At 35.6% G+C, this 20,434-nt stretch overlaps 1 protein-coding gene across 1 annotated transcript; it reads left to right on the forward strand.

Annotated features, from left to right (window-relative positions):
- Positions 1,923 to 20,377, forward strand: LOC109360923 (calpain-type cysteine protease DEK1). The gene is made up of 32 exons (XM_019606145.1): positions 1,923 to 2,085; positions 2,186 to 2,344; positions 6,051 to 6,301; positions 6,680 to 6,862; positions 7,058 to 7,193; positions 7,487 to 7,617; positions 7,757 to 7,871; positions 7,957 to 8,965; positions 9,212 to 9,322; positions 9,575 to 9,633; positions 10,653 to 10,815; positions 11,861 to 12,134; positions 12,246 to 12,396; positions 12,507 to 12,618; positions 12,758 to 12,923; positions 13,023 to 13,093; positions 13,206 to 13,297; positions 13,420 to 13,582; positions 13,762 to 13,833; positions 14,220 to 14,597; positions 14,686 to 14,801; positions 14,894 to 15,191; positions 15,731 to 16,050; positions 16,735 to 17,089; positions 17,333 to 17,653; positions 17,726 to 17,830; positions 17,951 to 18,079; positions 18,288 to 18,668; positions 18,748 to 18,885; positions 18,994 to 19,230; positions 19,322 to 19,721; positions 19,877 to 20,377. Exons 2-31 carry the CDS (start codon positions 2,220 to 2,222, stop codon positions 19,625 to 19,627), a joined length of 6,468 nt encoding a protein of 2,155 aa, XP_019461690.1. The 5' UTR covers positions 1,923 to 2,085; positions 2,186 to 2,219; the 3' UTR covers positions 19,628 to 19,721; positions 19,877 to 20,377.

Consider the following 20,434-nt stretch of genomic DNA (forward strand, 5'->3'; position numbering starts at 1 on the left):
TCACATAGAGAATGTCCATAAGTGTTGTTGAAGTACTATTTTAAGTGTTATTGAATAACAATTCCGACCTGCTGTTAATTTATTTAGAACATGGTATGTTTCATTTAGTAATTAAGATAATATAAAGATAAGATACGATAAAAGACAAAAGTATGAAAATATCATGATATAAATAAGATTCTTATTATATCTAGTGTTTGGTGCTTACAAGGCACAATAATACTGATATGATAGTGTGATAGTGATAATAGTATTTAGGTGTAAGGGAAAATTGCATCATCTCTTATCCATTCATTTTGTAACTCATTTTTTGTCTCACATTTTATATTATTTCATATAACATGAGCTATGATTGGTTGAAAAATATATATTTAAGTTAAAAATTTAATTATTAAATATTTTTGACTAATCATATCTCATGACACATAGAGTGTCTGTTGAGAACAAGCAAACAAACAAATAGTAAAGAATATAGAGACAAGAGAATAACACAAGAGATTTGGTAATGAAGTTCAGCCAATTGTGCCTAAGTCCCCGAGAGTATTGAGCGACTACCACTATATATTATTAGAGAAGAGAATAAGGATTAGTGTTTTACTATTCTTCTCTGTTACATTAGGTTTACATAAGGTTTACATAACATCAGTCCAAACCCATAACTTATATTACTGTTATATAGAGATATGAGTCATTGCACAATAATACCACAATATTATGGGACATAAAATGTGCTATCATCTTATCTTAGTGGATCACCATTGCAATCTCATAAGGTAACCAAATGAACACATAGAAATATACAATCATACTTATATTACAGTTACAAAGAGAAAAATGTAAATTGTATTAACCACATGCCTGAAAATTCCGCAACACCCTCGATCCGTATGCTATGGATTGTTCCAATAATGCAAGCAAACAGAATAAGTCTCTTCACGTGACTATACTTATAAACATTGCAAACATAATTAATCTATTTGTTTCAATCAATATTTTAAATTGTGGCTATGATCATATTGCCCTTTATCACAACTGTGAAATTGTGGAAAAACATGATGGATGCAACTATGGTTGTAGTCAGAATACTCTTATAGAAACTTTCAAAACTACAATATTGTGACCACAATTAGAATCATAATGTAATAAAACACCTATTGTAATAAAGCAGAAATCCTTACATTTTATGGAGCCTAATATCTTTTGAAGGGGCTATGTTAGACCATGGGCATTTGAAAATCAAATGCTCATGAGACTCATAATTATTGAAACATAAACATGCAAATATAATGTAGAAATTTAATCTGACCATGATGTCTTATAGTAAAAAGGTGTCATTCCATATGCAACTATTTGTATTTACACATTTAATTTAAATATATTTTTCAATTAATCATAACTAATAGTACATGAAATGATGCATTTTTTTAGATGAGAGATAAGCTATCCTTCTTTTTAGTTCAAGCCAAGAAATGCTCAAGAAATCTTGGGATTGTTTAGGCATGTTATGCTTGGCCCAAGCTAATTTAGCCCAAGAAACCTTCCTCCTTATAAAGTGAGTCAATAGAAAATATATTTATTTTTTCTCAACTCTACAAAATAGTATTAAAAAATTAAATTAAAATAATAGTCATTTACCAATTTACCTATAACAGCTAAGCTTCAGTTCATGTAAGCTTATCCAGAAAATTTAAATGGATATAAATAATGAATAATTATGTAATAAATTATCAATCTCAATTTTCATTTCTTAAATAGGTAATAATTACTTTCTTCTAACACATTTTTGTCCCTTTCACACACTTACCTAAAAGTGAGAGGAAATGATAAATTTATATTTATTTTACTTTTGTTTAATTATTAACTTTTTTACTTGAGTTTAGACTTCACTTCATAGAAACACAGAAGAGAAGAGAAAATAGGGTTTATTTGCTTTACTCATTTCTAAAATCATCTATTTTCAATTTCTCTTCTTCTTTTCCTCTTTCTATTCCTAGCTTATCCCAACTTCACCTTCAAACCCTAGCTTCATACCCATCACCCATTTCCACTGAATTTCACCATAATGCTGCTCCAATTTCACTTCAAGTAAGTTCAAACCCAAATGCTTCATCTTTCACATGCACCTTTTTCATCTTCAATTTTTTGATTTTTTGGTACTTGATTGTTTTTTTTGGTTTATAATCAGGTGCATGTGTTGTTTCTGAGAGGAGAGGGAAGATATGGAAGGGGGTGACCATGGGGTTCTGCTATCTTGTGCAATTTGTGGGTCCCTTTTCACGGTTCTAGGGTTTGCTTCCTTCTTCTTACTTTGGGCTGTTAATTGGAGGCCCTGGCGGATTTATAGGTACCTGATCTAAATTCTTTGTATTTCAGTTATAAAGTTTCAAGCTTGAAATTAAATGCTGTTAAATTTTGCCATATGATTGCAGTTCAATTGTTATACTTGTTTAAAGTCATTATATTTTTGCTGGCATTGTTAAGTGTGCAAGTAGTGAAATACTTAGCTGCTGCATCTGTTTTAACCATATTGTCACTGGGGAAGCAAGTAGAAATTGTTTGGTACTTTCTGTTTTTTTTCCGGCGCCATTTCGAACTTGTGAGCCATTTGGTTTTTAATAAACTTAAAAATTCGTGGGGAAAATAGTATAATCATCTGGTGACTTTCTTGTTTTTTCAGTAATATTGTGGAATGGGTGGTTTGCTGCCATTTTTGTACCGTGTTAGCTGTTTTATTTTTAATAACTTGAAATTCTATACATGGGGAATTAATGTTGCATCACAAGCTTGGGGCTTCTTAATTTTAAGTGATTACATGTCTTTTCCTGTATGATTGTTTTAAGATAATTTTGTGGGATTCAGTGTTAAGATGCATGTCTGTAATTGGTAGTGTTGACATCTGAGAAATATGAATGGATTGAAAATCTACACATGAGAAAATACATAGTATAAATTATTGGGTTAATTTCTGTTTCACCCGGTATTTTGTGGAATATAGCTTTTTGCTGCCATTTTCATACCTTGTTTGAAGTAATTATATTTGCTGGCATTGGTTGCTATGTTCTTTGAATGCTGAATTAGTGAAATACTTAGCTACTTTTGTATTAAAAATATTGTCTTTTGGGAAGAAAGTATAAATTGCTAGGGTACTTCCTAGTTCTTTCAGTATTTTTGTGAAATGCTGCCATTTCGTGCCAATTTCAAATGGTGCGAGCTGTTTTGATTTTTAATAACTGAAAAATTCTATACATGGGGAATGACTATTGTGCCACAAGCTTGTTCCTTCCTAATTCAATTAATAGTTGTTTAAAGTAATTAAAGTTCGCTGGCATTCACTGCCATGTTCTCTAAATCTGTATTAGTGAAATTCGTGGCTACCTTTGTTTTGATGATAATATCATTTGGGAAGTAAGCATGAATTATCAGGGTACTTTCCAGTTTGTTTGGCATTTTGGTGGAATGCAGTTATATAGCGCCATTTTTTTAACCTTGCGAGCTGTTTGACTTTTAATGACTTGAAGTTCCATCCATGGGTAATTCATGTTGTCATGAGCTTGATGCTGCCTGATTGTAGGTGCTTAGCTGTGATTTCCATTATGATTACCTTTAAATAATTTTGTGGGGTTCAATATTATTATGCATGTCGAGTACTGATGCCATTGACAATCGAGGAATATCTAATGGGAATAGATGCCAAATGTAAGATGAGCAGCCTATAACTAGAAGACAACTGATAAGAACCTAGGGAAAACCACACCACTAAAGCTAGCTATTGTAGTTAGAGAGCCTAAGGTCTTGTAAGCCCCACACTTGAATCCGATACTCCTACTGCGGGACTCAAGTCCCGTACCTTCTAATTGGATCTTAACATCCCACCACACTCCGCAGCTCCGGCATCACTGCCGTGCCTTTTGTTTGCAGCCAAGAGACATGGTGGATACTCTGATACTAATTGATAAGAACCTTGAGAGAACCACATCTCAAAAGCTAGCTATTGTAGTTGGAGCGCCCAAGGTCTTACAAACACCACACTAGAATCACATACTTCCATTGTGGGAGTCAAGTACCATACCCTGCAATTGGATCCCAACAACAACCTTCTTGTTTCCCCACTGTTTTCTTACAAGTTGACGCTCGCTTATCAGAGTTAAAGCGAGGGTAAACAACATCCTTCTTATTTTTGTGCTCTTTAACTCAGCAAATCTCAATTTTACCCTTATCTTGTCTGCCTCTTCCACCAAGACCTTCCTTGCACAAAAGCCATGGTAAAAATTCACCTTCTTCTTCCTTGCACAAACCCATATCACAACAAAGGGTTTTCAGTCTCCTTCTTTAGTTTTATCCCAGCAGCACCCACCCCATTTCAACAAGTTCTTTAGCAGACTACACCTGTTTTGCACTCTCTACACTCTGCTTTGGCAAGTTCCCAGCATCCCACAATTGTTTCATGCAGCTGCATGCTCTATTTCAGCCTTCTCTGGCTAAACCTACCTCTGTTTGTACTATTGATTACTATGATTATGTGTGTATATGGTTGAAAACCTATTAGGAAATGAAACATTTGCAGTAATGTTGTACCATTGTGCAAATTTCCTCCTTTTTTCTGTAATAAAGTAGCTCTATATTATCACAAAAACAAGTTACAAGGATTTCTTTCTTGGGGTTATTAATTATTTAGGGGAAAAGGAAAAAAAAAACCCTAGGTCATTCCTACAATTATGTTTTGTATCACTTACATCAGAAAGGCATGGCATTTAAAATTTGTTTCTGCTGCTAACAAGTAATCATTGTCTGAAACATAATGGATTTGTGTTCTTTGCTGGCTGTGACTCATTTAGTTCTTGAAAATTAATTTCTGAAAGATATGCTTCATCATGCCATTGCATTCTCTAAAGGTTGGTAATTGATTACTGAATGGATTTTGGGAGGCTTACTGGATGAGAGATATCATTCTTTTTTAAAGGCCTTTTTCTTTTACACAGTAAGTTGTCTAAATTCCTTGGACTTTCACTTATTTATGGGAGGGTAAGCCTTAGAAAATGACAAGGTCTGCCTTGCTACCCGGTAGTAGAGTAATGGTCTTTGGTCACACAAACAGCATGCCCCCTTATGGAGTTAAGGTTATGTGTATCAGACTCTCCCCAAAATGGTGGGAGCTTGTACATGGGTTGGTTTTTGGTCCGTTTTTAGCAATCTAAATGATATATGAATGTCTGAATTGGATCCTTCATTCCTTATGTTTGTTGATAAGACCGAAATTCTAAGATAGAGTACAAATCAGTCAGATCGGGCATCCTACAAAAGCTACAATGATATTGGCAAATGAGAAAAGAAGAAAGAAAATACAATTCAAAAGAATAACGCAGTCCCATTGCCAGTCCGACATAGAAAAACCCTTTAAAAACATAATCTAAGAAGACAAGACAATCCCATTTAAGTAATGGAGGAGTTATTTATTGCTGGTACTCCTGGAATTACAACCTAGTCTACTGCACCAGGCTTATTTAGATATAAGAACAGACATATTAGTTTTCAATTCATAGTTTACGATGGTAATAATTGATGTCTCTTCAAGAGGAAATCAAGTTGTTAACCCAAAAATACTACAGATTTCAAATATTCCGTTCACGAGTCATGCAGTGTACCTAGATATCCAAGATTTGGCTTACCTTATTTGGCTAGAATATCTATACCCATCCCAAAAATTGGATAGGCAATAATTATTATGTGATCTGTTATGATGATATATTTTAAAGATATTTGTTGCACCTACTGTGTTTATGTGAATAATGGAATGTAATTAATTTTGTTATGTTGGACCTTTTGACTGCCTTCGAGAGAAAAAAACAGGTTTTGATGCACCAGTCACTCTTTCTTTGTCATTTTGTATTCTTATGACATAATGATTTGGAGAAGAAATATAAGTTAGGTTCTGTGCTGGTTTAATCTTGCAATTTAAGTATTCTGAATTTCTGATTCGTTACCCTTGTTTTGGGCTTCTTTACAGTTTACACACTCACATATCTATTTCTATTTATTTGTTTCCATTTCAGTTGGATCTTTGCTCGGAAATGGCCAAATATCTTGCAAGGTCCTCAACTCCATTTGCTCTGTGATTTCCTGAATCTTTCCGCATGGATTGTTGTTATTTCTCCAGTTCTGGTGCTTATCATTTGGGGGTCCTGGTTGATTGTAATATTGGGTCGAGACCTGATTGGTTTGGCTGTTATAATGGCTGGCACTGCTCTTGTATTGGCATTTTATTCGATTATGCTTTGGTGGAGAACGCAATGGCAAAGCTCAAGTATTTATTTTCTGTCTTATTTGTTATTTAACAAAACTGTGTCTTATTCACACACAAATCTTATATATATTTCTATTTGATGTTATAATTGAATTTTCTAAATGCTGAAAGTTAGGTAGAGATTGTTGCACTGCAAAGTTAGGAACCATAACTCAAATATACAGAAATCATTGATAAATGTAGCAAAATGTTGAGATTCCAAGGTTGAAACATGTCATTGTACCCATGCATAGGTGGTAATGAAAGTTGAACCATCACTTGTTTTTATGTACAGTTATAGTATGTCTGGGCATCTTATAGGTGGCATTGTCTAGTTTAACTTTTATGTTAGTTCCTGTTATGATCGTCATGGCTAATATCCAAAATTTTCTTTGATAGGAGCTGTTGCCATTCTTCTTCTTCTTGCTGTTGCTCTACTCTGTGCATATGAACTTTGTGCGGTGTATGTTACAACTGGTTCACGGGCATCTGACCGCTATTCTCCTTCGGGTTTCTTTTTTGGAGTCTCAGCAATTGCTTTAGCAATCAACATGCTCTTTATTTGCAGGATGATATTTAATGGTATGCTTTTGAATAATTTTCTTTCTTTACTATGATGATTATTATTAAATTATGCCTTGGTTGTAGACATATTGCATCCTGATTATCATTCGTGGTGTAGATGGTCTCCTGTTGTACTTACTGCTATTATTTTGATTCTATTTTTTGTCTTGTATTTCTTTTTGTTGAAATTCTTATTACCAATATTAATTGTAGGGAGTGGCTTAGATGTGGATGAATATGTACGAAGGGCATACAAATTTGCTTATTCTGATTGTGTTGAATTGGGTCCTGTGGCATGTTTACCTGCACCACCAGACCCAAATGAGTTATATCCTCGGCAATCAAGAAGGTATGTTCTAGTTCTTGTTCTTGCTTTTGACGATCCTAGCAGAAACAATAATTCTAAGGTCTTTTAATTGGCATTCGAGATTAGCTGTTAGTTAGGAAGCAATTATTTTGACCCTTTTCTATTTATTGATGGGTGTAATTAGTGATTACTTTATTTTGGGTTATATGTTTCCTTTCCTTGCGATAATGATTGAATGATGAATCTATAACATTGCTTCTCAGATATTTACGTGGATATAGTACGAGTTCACCATACTTTCTTTCAACTTTTAATCGCTTTTCTTGTCTTGGCAGGGTTTCCCATCTTGTAGCTCTCTATGTTGGCTCGCTATTGGTTCTGTTAGTATACTCCATCTTGTATGGTCTAACAGCAAAGGAGAAAAATTGGCTTGGAGCAATTACATCGATTGCTGTCATTATTCTTGGTGATTTAATTAGCCCTGCTTGTTATTGATTATATTTGCTCTTTTTTAATTGTGCTAACATAACTTTTTTAATCATTTTATGCACTTATCAGCGCTCTTTGTTTCATTTTCTCTTCTTCTGTGCATTCTTGTCCTTTAGACTGGAATATGGGAGCTTGCCTGTATGGTTTTCAGCTTCTTAATAGTCGTGTTGCTGCACTATTTATTGCTGGAACATCCCGGGCGTTTCTTATTTGTTTTGGAGTGCAATACTGGTTAGTGCCTTTAATTGAAACATATGACCTTTAGCCTCAACTGCTTGTATTAATGGTTTGTGACTTACATATACTATCCTCTTAGGTATTTGGGGCACTGTATCAGTTATGCTGTTATGGCGTCTGTACTTTTAGGAGGCGCCGTTTCTCGCCATTTATCAGTCACAAACCCGTTAGCTGCAAGGAGAGATGCCTTACAAAGCACTGTGGTTCGCCTGAGAGAAGGATTTCGTAAAAAAGAGCATAATAGTTCATCTAGCTCTTCTGAAGGTTGCGGCTCAAGTATGAAACGGAGTAGTAGTGTTGAAGCTGGTAATCTTGGCAATGTAATTGATGCTAGCAGGGGTGTTGCTGCAGTGGATGGGAGCAATTGGAATAATGCCCTGTTTCAAACTTCTAGTTTTCCGGATGGAATCATTAGTGACAAAAGCATAGATAGTGGAAGATCAAGTGTAGCATTGCATAGCAGCTCTTGTCGCTCAGCTGCTCAAGAGCCTGAACCTGGAACGTCATCTGATGATAGAAATTTGGATCATAATAATTCAATGGCTGTTTGTTCTAGTAGTGGTCTTGATAGTCAAGGGAATGATTCCAGTGCATCAAACTCTGCAAATCAACAAACACTAGATTTGAGTTTAACTCTTGCATTTCAAGAAAGGTTGAATGACCCTAGGATAGCAACTATGCTAAAAAGAAGGACAATACAAGGCGACGTGGAACTATGTAGTTTATTGCAGGATAAAGGCTTGGATCCGAATTTTGCTATGATGTTAAAAGAGAAAAGTTTAGAATTAGATCCAACTATTCTGGCATTATTGCAGAGGAGTAGTCTGGATGCAGATAGAGATCACCGTGACAATACTGATCATGCAAGTGTTGAGAATGTCATGCCTAATCAAATTTCATTATCTGAAGAACTTAGGCTACATGGGCTTGAAAAGTGGCTTCAGTTGTGTAGACTTGTATTGCATCACATTACGGGTACTCCAGAGCGAGCCTGGGTTCTGTTTAGTTTAATTTTCATAGTTGAAACAATCATTGTTGGTATATCTCGTCCAAATACAATCAAAATCTTTAATGCAAGACATCAACAGGTGAGTGCTGAACATCCCTCCCTTGGTTAAGTTCTATAAGAATGTAAGAAACAGAATATTATAAACTATGATATTCTAATAAGTTCTGATTTGTTTTGGGAGAATGAAATACATAATAATGAACTTATTTATGGAAACCTAATATCTGTATTTTATTAGTCTGACTTGGGGTGCTAATTGTCTGAACCTAGTTGTCAATGTTACATACGCTCACCATGATTTTTTCTGAACATCTGTTGCTTTTAGTTTGAGTTTGGCTTGGCTGTGTTGCTTTTGTCTCCCGTGATATGTTCAATTATGGCTTTCCTTCAATCACTAATGGCAGAAGAAATGGTCATGACATCAAAACCGAGGAAGGTACAGTGTTGAAATTATTTTTGGATTAAATATGTGAAATTCTTTTGGATTTCATTTAACCCTATGTTTCTTTTTCGGTTCCTCAATTATTATTTTTTAGTCTGGCTCTATATGTCTGTTACTTATTCTCTGTTCCCGTTTTTGTGTGTGTATATAGTACTTCACTATAATGTGTAATAAAGTATTAATTTTTAGTTTAGGTGGATACTTGATTACACATTCTCTCTGACTTTTGCTTATTTGATGCTTCAGTATGGTATTATTGCTTGGCTACTCAGCACTTGTGTTGGATTGTTGCTCTCCTTCTTGAGGTATGCCCTATTGTTCCCGAAAGTCATCCATACTTGTCTCCAATCTTAATTTTGTTGGAATTGTTTTTGGATAATATTTTTTAATGATTGCAATTGAATTGTTACTATGTATTCATTATACAGTGTTTTAAAACACAAAAAACCTACTGTGCAGTTGGAATGCACATGGTCTACCATTATAGTCAATATTATTTATGTGCGAATTTAGTAACTTTGTTTATAATTAATAGATGAAATAGGTATTATGTTTTTGTGTTGTTGTAAAGAAGGCTAGACTGCATACTTATACCATTACTGTAATGGTTGTTCTAGTGGCACAAAGTCCTTAATAAAATCCTTGTCAAAGTGGGACATGCAGTAATTCCATCCATTTTGTGAAAAAATAAAATCTGTTCAAAATTTCAGAGGATGAATGCAGTAGTGAATGAAATTGAACCAGATTTTCTATTTGTCAGGTTTCATCATTATACAACAAAACAAAATAAAAGCCTTTCCCCACTATTTGGGATTGGTCAATGGATCAAACACTGCCATTGTGTTCTGTCATGAACCAAGTCTTTAGAAAGGCCATTTGGATTTAAATCCCCTTTCATGGTTCCTTGATTTTTCTTTGGTCTTTTTTATCTAAAAAAGAAAACAATTGGGCTATTTTCCATTTGATGAAATCTTCATATTGGGGATTGGTCTTCATTGATTGCCAAACTACCTCTTGGCAGATTCTAACATCTTTTCCTCAATAGGTGCTAGTTGCTACCCTGACTTTTTCTCATTTCATTCATTCCTGATTTTACCTTCTTGTAGCATCTCTTCTGATCTATTATAACACCCTCATCTCTGCAACACTAAGTTATGCCATTATTTACTCTTCACCACTGGTTAATTTAGTTTGTCGGTGGCCAGGACCACATAATACAGTATGATTAGCTTGTTATATGTTTACACTTTTCTTAACTAGCATATCTACTTATGAACTTATGGTTTTGTTTGCCTTTTATTTATTATTGTGTTTATCTGTGCAGCAAATCATCTCTTCTCCTCGGATTGTCCTTGACTGTGCCACTAATGGTGGCATGCCTTTCTGTTGCCATTCCTATATGGATTCGCAATGGCTGCCAATTTTTGATTCCCTGCCTGAATTGTACTGGAAGTGCTGGAAATGATAGAACTCCTGGTAAAAAGGAGGTTAGTCCTGCTGCCTCTTCCTACCTACCACAAGGGTGTCTACAATTTTTGTTTAATGAATGTCTTTTAGCTTTGTCTCCTCCTAGATCGGTTTCTATTTCCATTGCAAGTTATGTTATAACTTATACGAACATATTTTCTAGTTGCATGTTTTTTCTATTTCCATTAGTCCTTTGAAGACCATGCATGTTTGGCGTAGGCTTAGTTTTTTATCATCATCAATTTTTTGTTACACGTTTTTTCAGTGTGATAGGGACCTTTGTATATGTTCAGTCTTTTACCTTGAAGGGTCCTTTACCCTTTTGTGAAGATATAGATTAAGTAATTATTTCCCATTTTTGTTTAAAAAAATGCACAATTTTATCATGTAATTTTATTTGATTTTCTTTTGAACTAATGTAGGCAAATGATGCTATGATATGAGTGTTATTGTTTGCCCTTAGTTAAAGTTAAAACTTAAAAAGTACTATTGTGGTAGTGGCCTTGGGATTTGACTAGTAGCACTACACTAGTACTAGACCTAATTACTAGTACAAATAGGTGGTAGTGCTTTGCATATTACACACAACATATCTTCTGTCTTTGTATTAATCTCCCTCTTCCATTTAATTTCTTATTTTTATCGATCATCCTCCTCAAGAAATTTAAACATTGAGTATTAAATTTGTTAGCATCAATATTTCTATTTGAGGATGAGTCTTGGCGCAACGGTAAGGTTGCTTGCCTTGTGACCTGAAGGTTATGAGTTCAAACCCTGGAAACACCCTCTTCTCTTGTGAGGGTAAGACTGCGTACATCTACCCTCCTAGCTCCATCAGATGGGAGCCTGGTGCACTGTTCCTCCCTTTTAATATTTCCATTTCTCTTGCTAAAAGATGTAATAGTAGCAGAGCCAAAGTTGACTTACAATTTTTATTTTGTTTAAGACGATGCAAGGGGGAAGTAGACATCCTAATGAAAATGGACTAAATTCAAAAGTTAGCAAGCAAAAAACATAGTTGCAACTAACTAACAAAGCATAGTTTCGTTTTGTTTGCTTTTGCAGGGTATAGCTCTAATTGGTTGTATGTCAGTATTTGCTGTATCTGTACTGGCTTTGGGATTAATAGTTTCTGCAAAGCCTTTAGATGATTTAAGATACAAGGGATGGAACGGTGATCAGAAAAGCTTGGCCTCTCCGTACACATCGTCTGTTTTTCTTGGTTGGGCAATGGCTTCTGCCATTGGTTTAGTTGTTACTAGCGTGCTTCCAATAATTTCATGGTTTGCAACATATCGATTCTCCTTTTCCTCTGCTGTCTTTATTGGAATTTTTGCAGGTATTTCCTTATTTTGTTTGTTCATGTTCACACACACAGACACTTACACTCAAATATTGTTATTCTAGCTTGCAATATTTATATTTTTGTATAATCCTTTTCTGGCCGCAGTTATCCTTGTTGCATTTTGTGGTGTGTCGTATTTGGAAGTCATCAAATCTAGGGATGACCAAGTTCCAACAGAGGGTGATTTTTTAGCCGCTTTACTTCCTTTAGTCTGCATTCCAGCTGTGCTCTCACTTTCCTGTGGCTTGCTTAAGTGGTTGGTAAAATTATCGTAGATTTGTCAATCTATCTTTTATGGTACATTGGCCCAGCTTTTGGTATGCAGCCTAATAGGTGCCTGATCTTCTTTAAATTGTCTATTTGCAGGAAGGATGATGATTGGAAACTTTCACGAGGTGTATATATCTTTGTTATCATTGGTCTACTTCTTCTGCTTGGTGCTATATCAGCTCTCATTGTTGTCATCAAACCTTGGACTGTAAGTGCAACTCATTTAATAGTGATGAATTTGATATATTTTTACCTGTGTACTTAACCTGTGTATATCTTTCCTCCCCCCATCCCACCCCCTCCCTTTTTACTTTTTTTCTGTAACCTTGTCTGTTCCATTGTTACAGATAGGGGTGTCGTTTCTTTTGGTCCTTCTTCTTATGGTATTAGCAATTGGTTCCATTCACCACTGGGCATCAAACAATTTTTATTTGAGCCGTACACAGATGGTATTTGTTTGCTTTCTTGCGTTTCTATTGGCTTTGGCAGCATTTCTTGTTGGATGGTTTGAAGGTGCTTTCCAAATCTATTATATTGGCGTTGATGTGCATACGTTAAGTAGATCGTGGCTGCTCTGGTCATAACATTGTTTTCTTCGCTTCTGCTTTTCAGATAAACCGTTTGTTGGAGCATCAGTTGGTTATTTTTCATTTCTATTCCTTCTTGCTGGACGGGCATTGACAGTAAGTCATTCTTTCAAAATTTCAACCTTTAGGCATCTTGCTATTGTATTCTGAAAGCATCCAATTTTCATATTTGTCTTAGAGATTTTCTTCCTTCCCCCCTGTTATCCAGGTTCTTCTTTCAAATCCAATTGTGGTATATTCTCCTCGAGTTTTGCCAGTGTATGTTTATGATGCTCATGCAGATTGTGGAAAGAATGTCAGGTTTATCCATATACTCTCTATTAACCGTGATTTATTTTTAAATGTTGATTAATTTGATTTCTTTATTTCCATATGTTATCTGGTTACTTAATGTATACACTGCTTCTTTTGGATTTTTACAGTGTGGCCTTTCTCATGCTGTATGGGGTTGCCCTGGCAACTGAAGGCTGGGGGGTTGTTGCTAGTTTAATGATTTATCCACCCTTTGCTGGTGCAGCTGTATCAGCAATCACACTTGTTGTTTCATTTGGTTTTGCTGTTTCTCGTCCTTGCCTCACTCTTAAGGTTTGAGAACTAATTGTGACCAAACCAACCTTTGAATTTTAAATTACTTAAACTTCAAATGAATGTATTCATAAAGTATGCCGATATCTCTGTGAAGTAACTGCCATATCGTAATCTTCTAACCTCTTTTTTCAGAAAAATGCATCTAATTGAAACTCTAACCTTTCTATACTGTACAGATGATGGAAGATGCTGTACATTTCCTCAGCAAGGAAACTGTTGTTCAAGCAATTGCTAGATCAGCAACAAAGGTGTGTAAATTTGCCAATGAGATTGCAGTACCATAGTCTACCCGAATGATAATTTTATGCTTGTACTCATAGCATTGTTTGTAGCAGTAGGTCTTCTAACTTTTCTAGTTCAAGAATAATATATATATAAAATATAAAGTATGTACAAATTTCTTTTACTAAAATAAATTACATGGTAAATTTTGGTTTATTGCTGTGCATTTAGTAATTTTTTTTTATTAATATCCTTTTTTGTTATTAATATATATTCTTCCTTTTGTTATTAATCTTTTTCTTTCATTTTTGTGTGGATTACTTTATTTGATATGCTAATGTTGGAAAAGAACTTGTTTTCTATTTGTCTTGGTGATTTAACTGAACATTAGTTTAACTTATTTGCATTGCAGACCAGAAATGCATTATCTGGAACCTATTCAGCACCACAGAGGTCAGCTAGCTCTGCAGCACTTCTGATTGGAGACCCTACCATTATGCGTGATAGGGCAGGAAGTTTTGTGCTTCCTAGAGCTGATGTCATCAAATTGAGAGACCGTTTGAGAAATGAAGAATTAGTTGCAGGGTCATTCTTTAATAGATTAAGATATGGAAGGACATTTCACCGTGAGCCTACTAGTGATGTAGATCATCGAAGAGTAATGTGTGCTCATGCACGTATTCTGGCTCTAGAAGAGGCTATTGATACTGAGTGGGTGTACATGTGGGACAAGTTTGGTGGTTATTTGCTTTTGTTGCTTGGTTTGACGTCTAAGGCAGAACGAGCACAGGTAACAAGACAATCGTAATTGATTTGCATGCAGTGTTATATAGGTTCTAATTATTTTTGCTATAATGACATTCTATTTTCTCTTGTAGGATGAGGTCCGTTTGAGACTTTTTCTTGACAGCATTGGATTTTCTGACCTAAGTGCTAAGAAAATAAAGAAGTGGATGCCAGAAGATCGCAGGCGATTTGAAATCATTCAGGAGAGGTATTGTCCTGAATATCTGCTAATTGATAACCTTTAGCAAGTTTTTTATTTATATTTATTTTTATCATATTCTTTTGCTATGAATTTTATAGTTACATAAGAGAAAAGGAGATGGAAGAGGAAATCTTCACGCAAAGGCGTGAAGAAGAGGGGAGAGGGAAAGAAAGAAGGAAAGCTCTACTTGAAAAAGAGGAACGTAAATGGAAGGAGATAGAAGCTTCTTTGCTCTCCTCCATTCCAAATGCTAGCAGCAGAGAGGCTGCAGCCATGGCAGCTGCAGTGCGTGCAGTAGGAGGTGATTCTGTTCTAGATGATTCTTTTGCTCGAGAGAGGGTTTCAAGCATTGCGCGCAGGATACGTGCTTCTCAGTTATCTCGTCGTGCACTTCAGGTTCATTAACTTTCTTTCCTTTTACTTCTGATTTTAATGGTAATTGCTAGGAGCACTGGAAGTTTTAGTCACAAACTGTTTGGTTAATTTTATGGATTTCATTGGGATAGAAAAAAAAGTGGCAAAAGACATCGAATGGAATGATAATTCCTTTTATATACCCTTGTTGGTGTGGTTTATAATTGAATTGGTTCCATTCCTACCTTCATTGTGATGTGCTACCTTGTTTTTAATTTGTTTCATGTTCTCAAACTTTGGTGAAGGAACTGAAGTAAACAAGATTTTTGTTTTCACTATGTCCTTCACAAAGTTTGAAAGCAGGAAACGAAGTGACAGCAGGGTTGCAGTTTTTGTTGTTTTAGGTAGTAGTGAAACGTAAACCATATAAACCAAAAATGAAAATATAAACAATCAAACACTCCCTTAATTGTTTTATTTAACTACATTAATTTATCTACTTTAATTAATTTGGATAACTCCTTTGGAGTTTCTTAATTGATGTAGTTTTGATCCTGGTGATTATTTGATATCTTTGGCAGACTGGAGTGACAGGTGCCATATGTGTTCTCGATGATGAACCAACAACAAGTGGCAGGCATTACGGTCCAATTGATTCCACTGTGTGTCAAAGTCAAAAGGTCAGCTTTTCCATTGCATTGATGATTCAACCTGAGTCTGGTCCTGTTTGCCTTTTGGGCACTGAGTTTCAGAAAAAGGTTTGCTGGGAAATTCTCGTGGCTGGTTCTGAGCAAGGTATCGAAGCTGGACAAGTTGGGCTTAGATTGATTACTAAAGGTGATAGGCAAACAACAGTTGCAAGGGAATGGAGTATTAGTGCAACAAGCATTGCGGATGGAAGGTTTGGCCTTTCTCTTTATATCCTAGTTATGCTTGGTTTTTTAAAATTCATCTACTAATGTTTCTGAGTTCTATTGTTATTCATGTTTTACCTGCTGTTGCAGGTTGGTCTCAAATGTGTTTTTGATGTTTTCCTAGTTTAACATCCTGTTATTATAATTTCATTCAGAAGCATTTCATAATTATTTGGTTTCAGTCTTTCTTATTGCTTTTGCAATTCTTTTTGCCGCAGGTTATGTTTTTCATGATTTCAATAATAACTCAAAATTCAAAACTTAAAAGTGTTCAATATTTCTGCCAGCTTTATTGAGATGCACAAGATAACTAGATTTACCTAAATACTGTCAGCACCTACTTTTGTTATTTTGATTTTGTAAATCTGCAACTGTGAACAGAATTTATATTTCATGAATCTTTAAGGACTCTGTCAAGAACCAATTCTCTGAAATGCTTAAACTGTTGGATGAAGGCACATGAATAGTTTCATATATCTAACAGACTCTAGTTGATACACATACACGAGAATGTTGGAAAACAAAATGTAATGATCATATTATTTGCTTAGATTGTTTGTGCTTGTCACTTATGTGCTTAATTTGGATTATTCTGTCTAGATGATGTTGTTTTAATGGTGGTAAATTATTGTTTTACTTTCTGACATTTCTGCTTGAATAATTCTGTGCAGGTGGCATATTGTGACAATGACAATTGATGCCGATTTAGGTGAAGCAATATGTTATTTAGATGGTGGGTTTGATGGCTACCAGAATGGTCTACCATTGTGTGTGGGTAGCAGCATTTGGGAACAAGGGACAGAAATCTGGGTTGGTGTTAGACCACCAACAGATATTGATGCATTTGGGAGGTCCGATAGCGAGGGAGTTGAATCTAAGATGCATATCATGGATGCTTTTCTCTGGGGAAGGTGCTTAACTGAAGATGAGATTTCTGCTCTATATACATCCATCGCTTCGGCTGACTTCGGTGCACTTGATTTCCCTGAAGATAATAATTGGCAATGGGCTGATTCACCTTCTAGGGTATGTTTTGTTTCTTAGTTTGTTTTATTGTTGATGGAAGAAGACATAGTTGAAAATGGAAAACAGAATAAGTCAATCATGGAAACTTAACGAGATGTCCTCCTAATACAGCAAAATGCTCTGATGTATAGTTAATGTTCTTATCATGCATGACTTATCATGTTTTCATAGTAAAATAACAAAGGATTTTAGATATTATGTTTGATCTGGTTGTCTAATCTAATTTACTCGTTTTTCTTCTAGGTTGAAGGTTGGGACAGTGACACTGCTGATGTAGATTTATATGACCGAGATGACGTAGATTGGGATGGACAATATTCTAGTGGGAGGAAAAGAAGGTCAGAACGTGATGGTGTGGTGGTGGATGTAGATTCCTTTTCCAGGAAGTATAGAAAACCTAGAATTGAAACACAAGAGGAGATTAATCAACGGATGCTATCGGTAGAATTGGCCATCAAAGAAGCTCTCTTTTCTAGAGGAGAGCCGCAGTTTACTGATCAGGAATTTCCTCCAAATGATCAATCGTTGTTTGTGGACCCTGAAAACGCCCCAGCAAAGTTACAGGTACATCTCATACATGCCTATATACACTAAATTTACTTTTTTTTCTCACTTAGCATTACTTTCTATCCACAGGTTGTTTCTGAGTGGCTGAGACCAGGTGAAATTGTGAGACAGAACCATCTAGACTGTCATCCGTGCTTATTTTCAGGAGCACCAAATCCTTCAGATGTTTGCCAGGTTTCATGTTTTTCTTTTATCGTGCAAGAATTTGACAATAAATGCTTGCTTATATATATGTGTTCTAATGTTATGCGTGTTTTTAAATTGGTCTTAATAGTTGTTCTGTGCATTGAATAGGGCCGGTTGGGTGATTGTTGGTTCTTGAGTGCTGTTGCTGTTCTGACAGAGTTTTCACGTATATCAGAAGTAATCATCACTCCAGGATATAACGAGGAGGGAATATACACTGTTCGCTTTTGTGTTCAGGTAATAAGCATATAAAACGAGTTGAATTCATATCATTCACATCAATTTACTTATACATGAAAAATGTGTCTTCAATCTCTTCTCTTGAGTGTATTTATCATATATGGTTCCTGTTCTTTCGAGCTATTGCATATTTATTTGATTCATGCTATATCTTTGTACTATTTTGACATCTTAGCTACTGTGTATTCTGGTTCATGATGTGTAGGGTGAGTGGATCCCTGTTGTTGTTGATGATTGGATTCCGTGTGAATTACCGGGTAAACCCGCATTTGCTACTAGTAAGAAGGCTTATGAACTTTGGGTCTCTATATTGGAGAAGGCATATGCCAAGTTGCATGGCTCTTATGAGGCACTAGAAGGTGGGCTTGTTCAGGATGCTCTTGTAGATCTTACTGGGGGTGCAGGCGAGGAAATTGACATGAGAAGTGGTGAAGCCCAGATTGACCTTGCAAGTGGTAGATTGTGGTCTCAGTTGTTACGCTTCAAGCAAGAGGGTTTTCTCCTAGGTGCAGGAAGTCCTTCAGGTTCGGATGCGCACATCTCTTCTAGTGGCATTGTGCAAGGGCATGCGTACTCAATCCTGCAGGTAATGTCAGAATATTATATATTTACTACAAAAATAATCATAATGAGTTTTAACGATAACTAATGTCATCCAATTTTAGGTAAGAGAAGTGGATGGTCATAAACTTGTTCAGATCCGAAATCCATGGGCCAATGAAGTTGAGTGGAATGGCCCTTGGTCTGATTCATCACCTGAATGGTCAGATAGGATAAAGCACAAACTAAAGCATGTTCCACAGGTAGTTGTTTATACTTTTCTTTATTAATCAGAAAACTATTTGCTCTCCAGTATTGTTAACATTTACAGACACAGTGATCATATTATTCAAATTCTTTTTTTTGGACAGTCAAAGGAAGGTATATTCTGGATGTCATGGCAAGACTTTCAGATTCATTTTCGATCAATATATATTTGTCGTATCTATCCGCCAGAGATGCGTTATTCGGTTCATGGTCAATGGCGTGGTTACAGTGCTGGGGGGTGCCAGGATTATGATACATGGAACCAAAACCCACAGTTCAGACTTCGTGCAACTGAGCAAGATGCATCTTTTCCAATTCATGTATTCATTACCCTAACTCAGGTACAAATAATATTGGATATTTAATAATGCTTTTATATAACATAACACCTCTCTTGAATTTCTTTAAAATCTCCTGTCATCATATTTATAGGGTGTTGGATTTTCAAGAACACCGGCTGGTTTCAGAAACTACCAATCCAGCCATGACTCACTGATGTTTTACATTGGAATGAGGATACTCAAAACTCGCGGTCGACGCGCCGCTTTCAATATATACCTTCATGAATCAGTTGGTGGAACAGACTATGTTAATTCTCGAGAAATATCCTGTGAAATGGTTTTGGAACCCGATCCAAAGGGATACACTATAGTTCCTACTACTATACACCCTGGGGAAGAAGCACCCTTTGTACTTTCTGTTTTCACCAAGGCATCAGTAACTCTTGAAGCATTGTAGTGTCTAGGTATCATGTCCCATGCTCAAATTTCTTTGCTTGAGTTCTCTGAGCATCATGTACTTGCACTGCTCAAGCCTCGCATAGAATTATTTGGTAAGTTTCCTGTCTTATAACATTTTTCCTCGTCTCATTTTCATATAGTAAGCATGGTTTTAAATTACCGTCCGAAACCGCAATCACTATCCCAACTATAATTTTCCGCAATTTTGGTAAAGGCCATCTAACATTAATGTTTTATGTATTCACAGCCTGTAATGATGTAATGCTCAAATGTTGGAGGTTCTATTCCTGATGGAATTGCATGGTATCTGTTAAAGAGAGGTTATATATAATGTGATTCATGCTCTTGAACCATCATGCTTCTGTGGCAGCATTGAAAAGGGGCTCTCGGGGTGTTCATTATGTACATAGAGAGTAGTAACTATAGGTGTATACTTGTAACCATTTAAGCAAAGTGGGAAAGGAAATAGCTGAAAATAAGTAGGAAATTACTGACACTGACACATGGTTCAAATGGAGGTATAGTAACAAGCATTGGGTAACTCATTGTAAACTCAGCTGCTGCTATTTTCATAGTTGCAAATTGTTGTACAAACATTAACTATTGTTACCAATTCCTATTCTTGAAATTTAGGAAAATTTTGTACAAATGATTTATGATCTAATTAGATTTCAGAAGATAGGAATGTTAGCAAGTTGTATTAGTTATATTTGTAATCTAGTTTAGTTAAAATGTATTGTTTATATTTCTATTTTTTGTTTTTTGAGATGAGGTACTTTTTCAAAAAGTGGTATTCAATCATGTC

This window comes from Lupinus angustifolius, chromosome LG01, assembly GCF_001865875.1.
Source record: "Lupinus angustifolius cultivar Tanjil chromosome LG01, LupAngTanjil_v1.0, whole genome shotgun sequence".
NCBI lineage: Eukaryota > Viridiplantae > Streptophyta > Magnoliopsida > Fabales > Fabaceae > Lupinus > Lupinus angustifolius.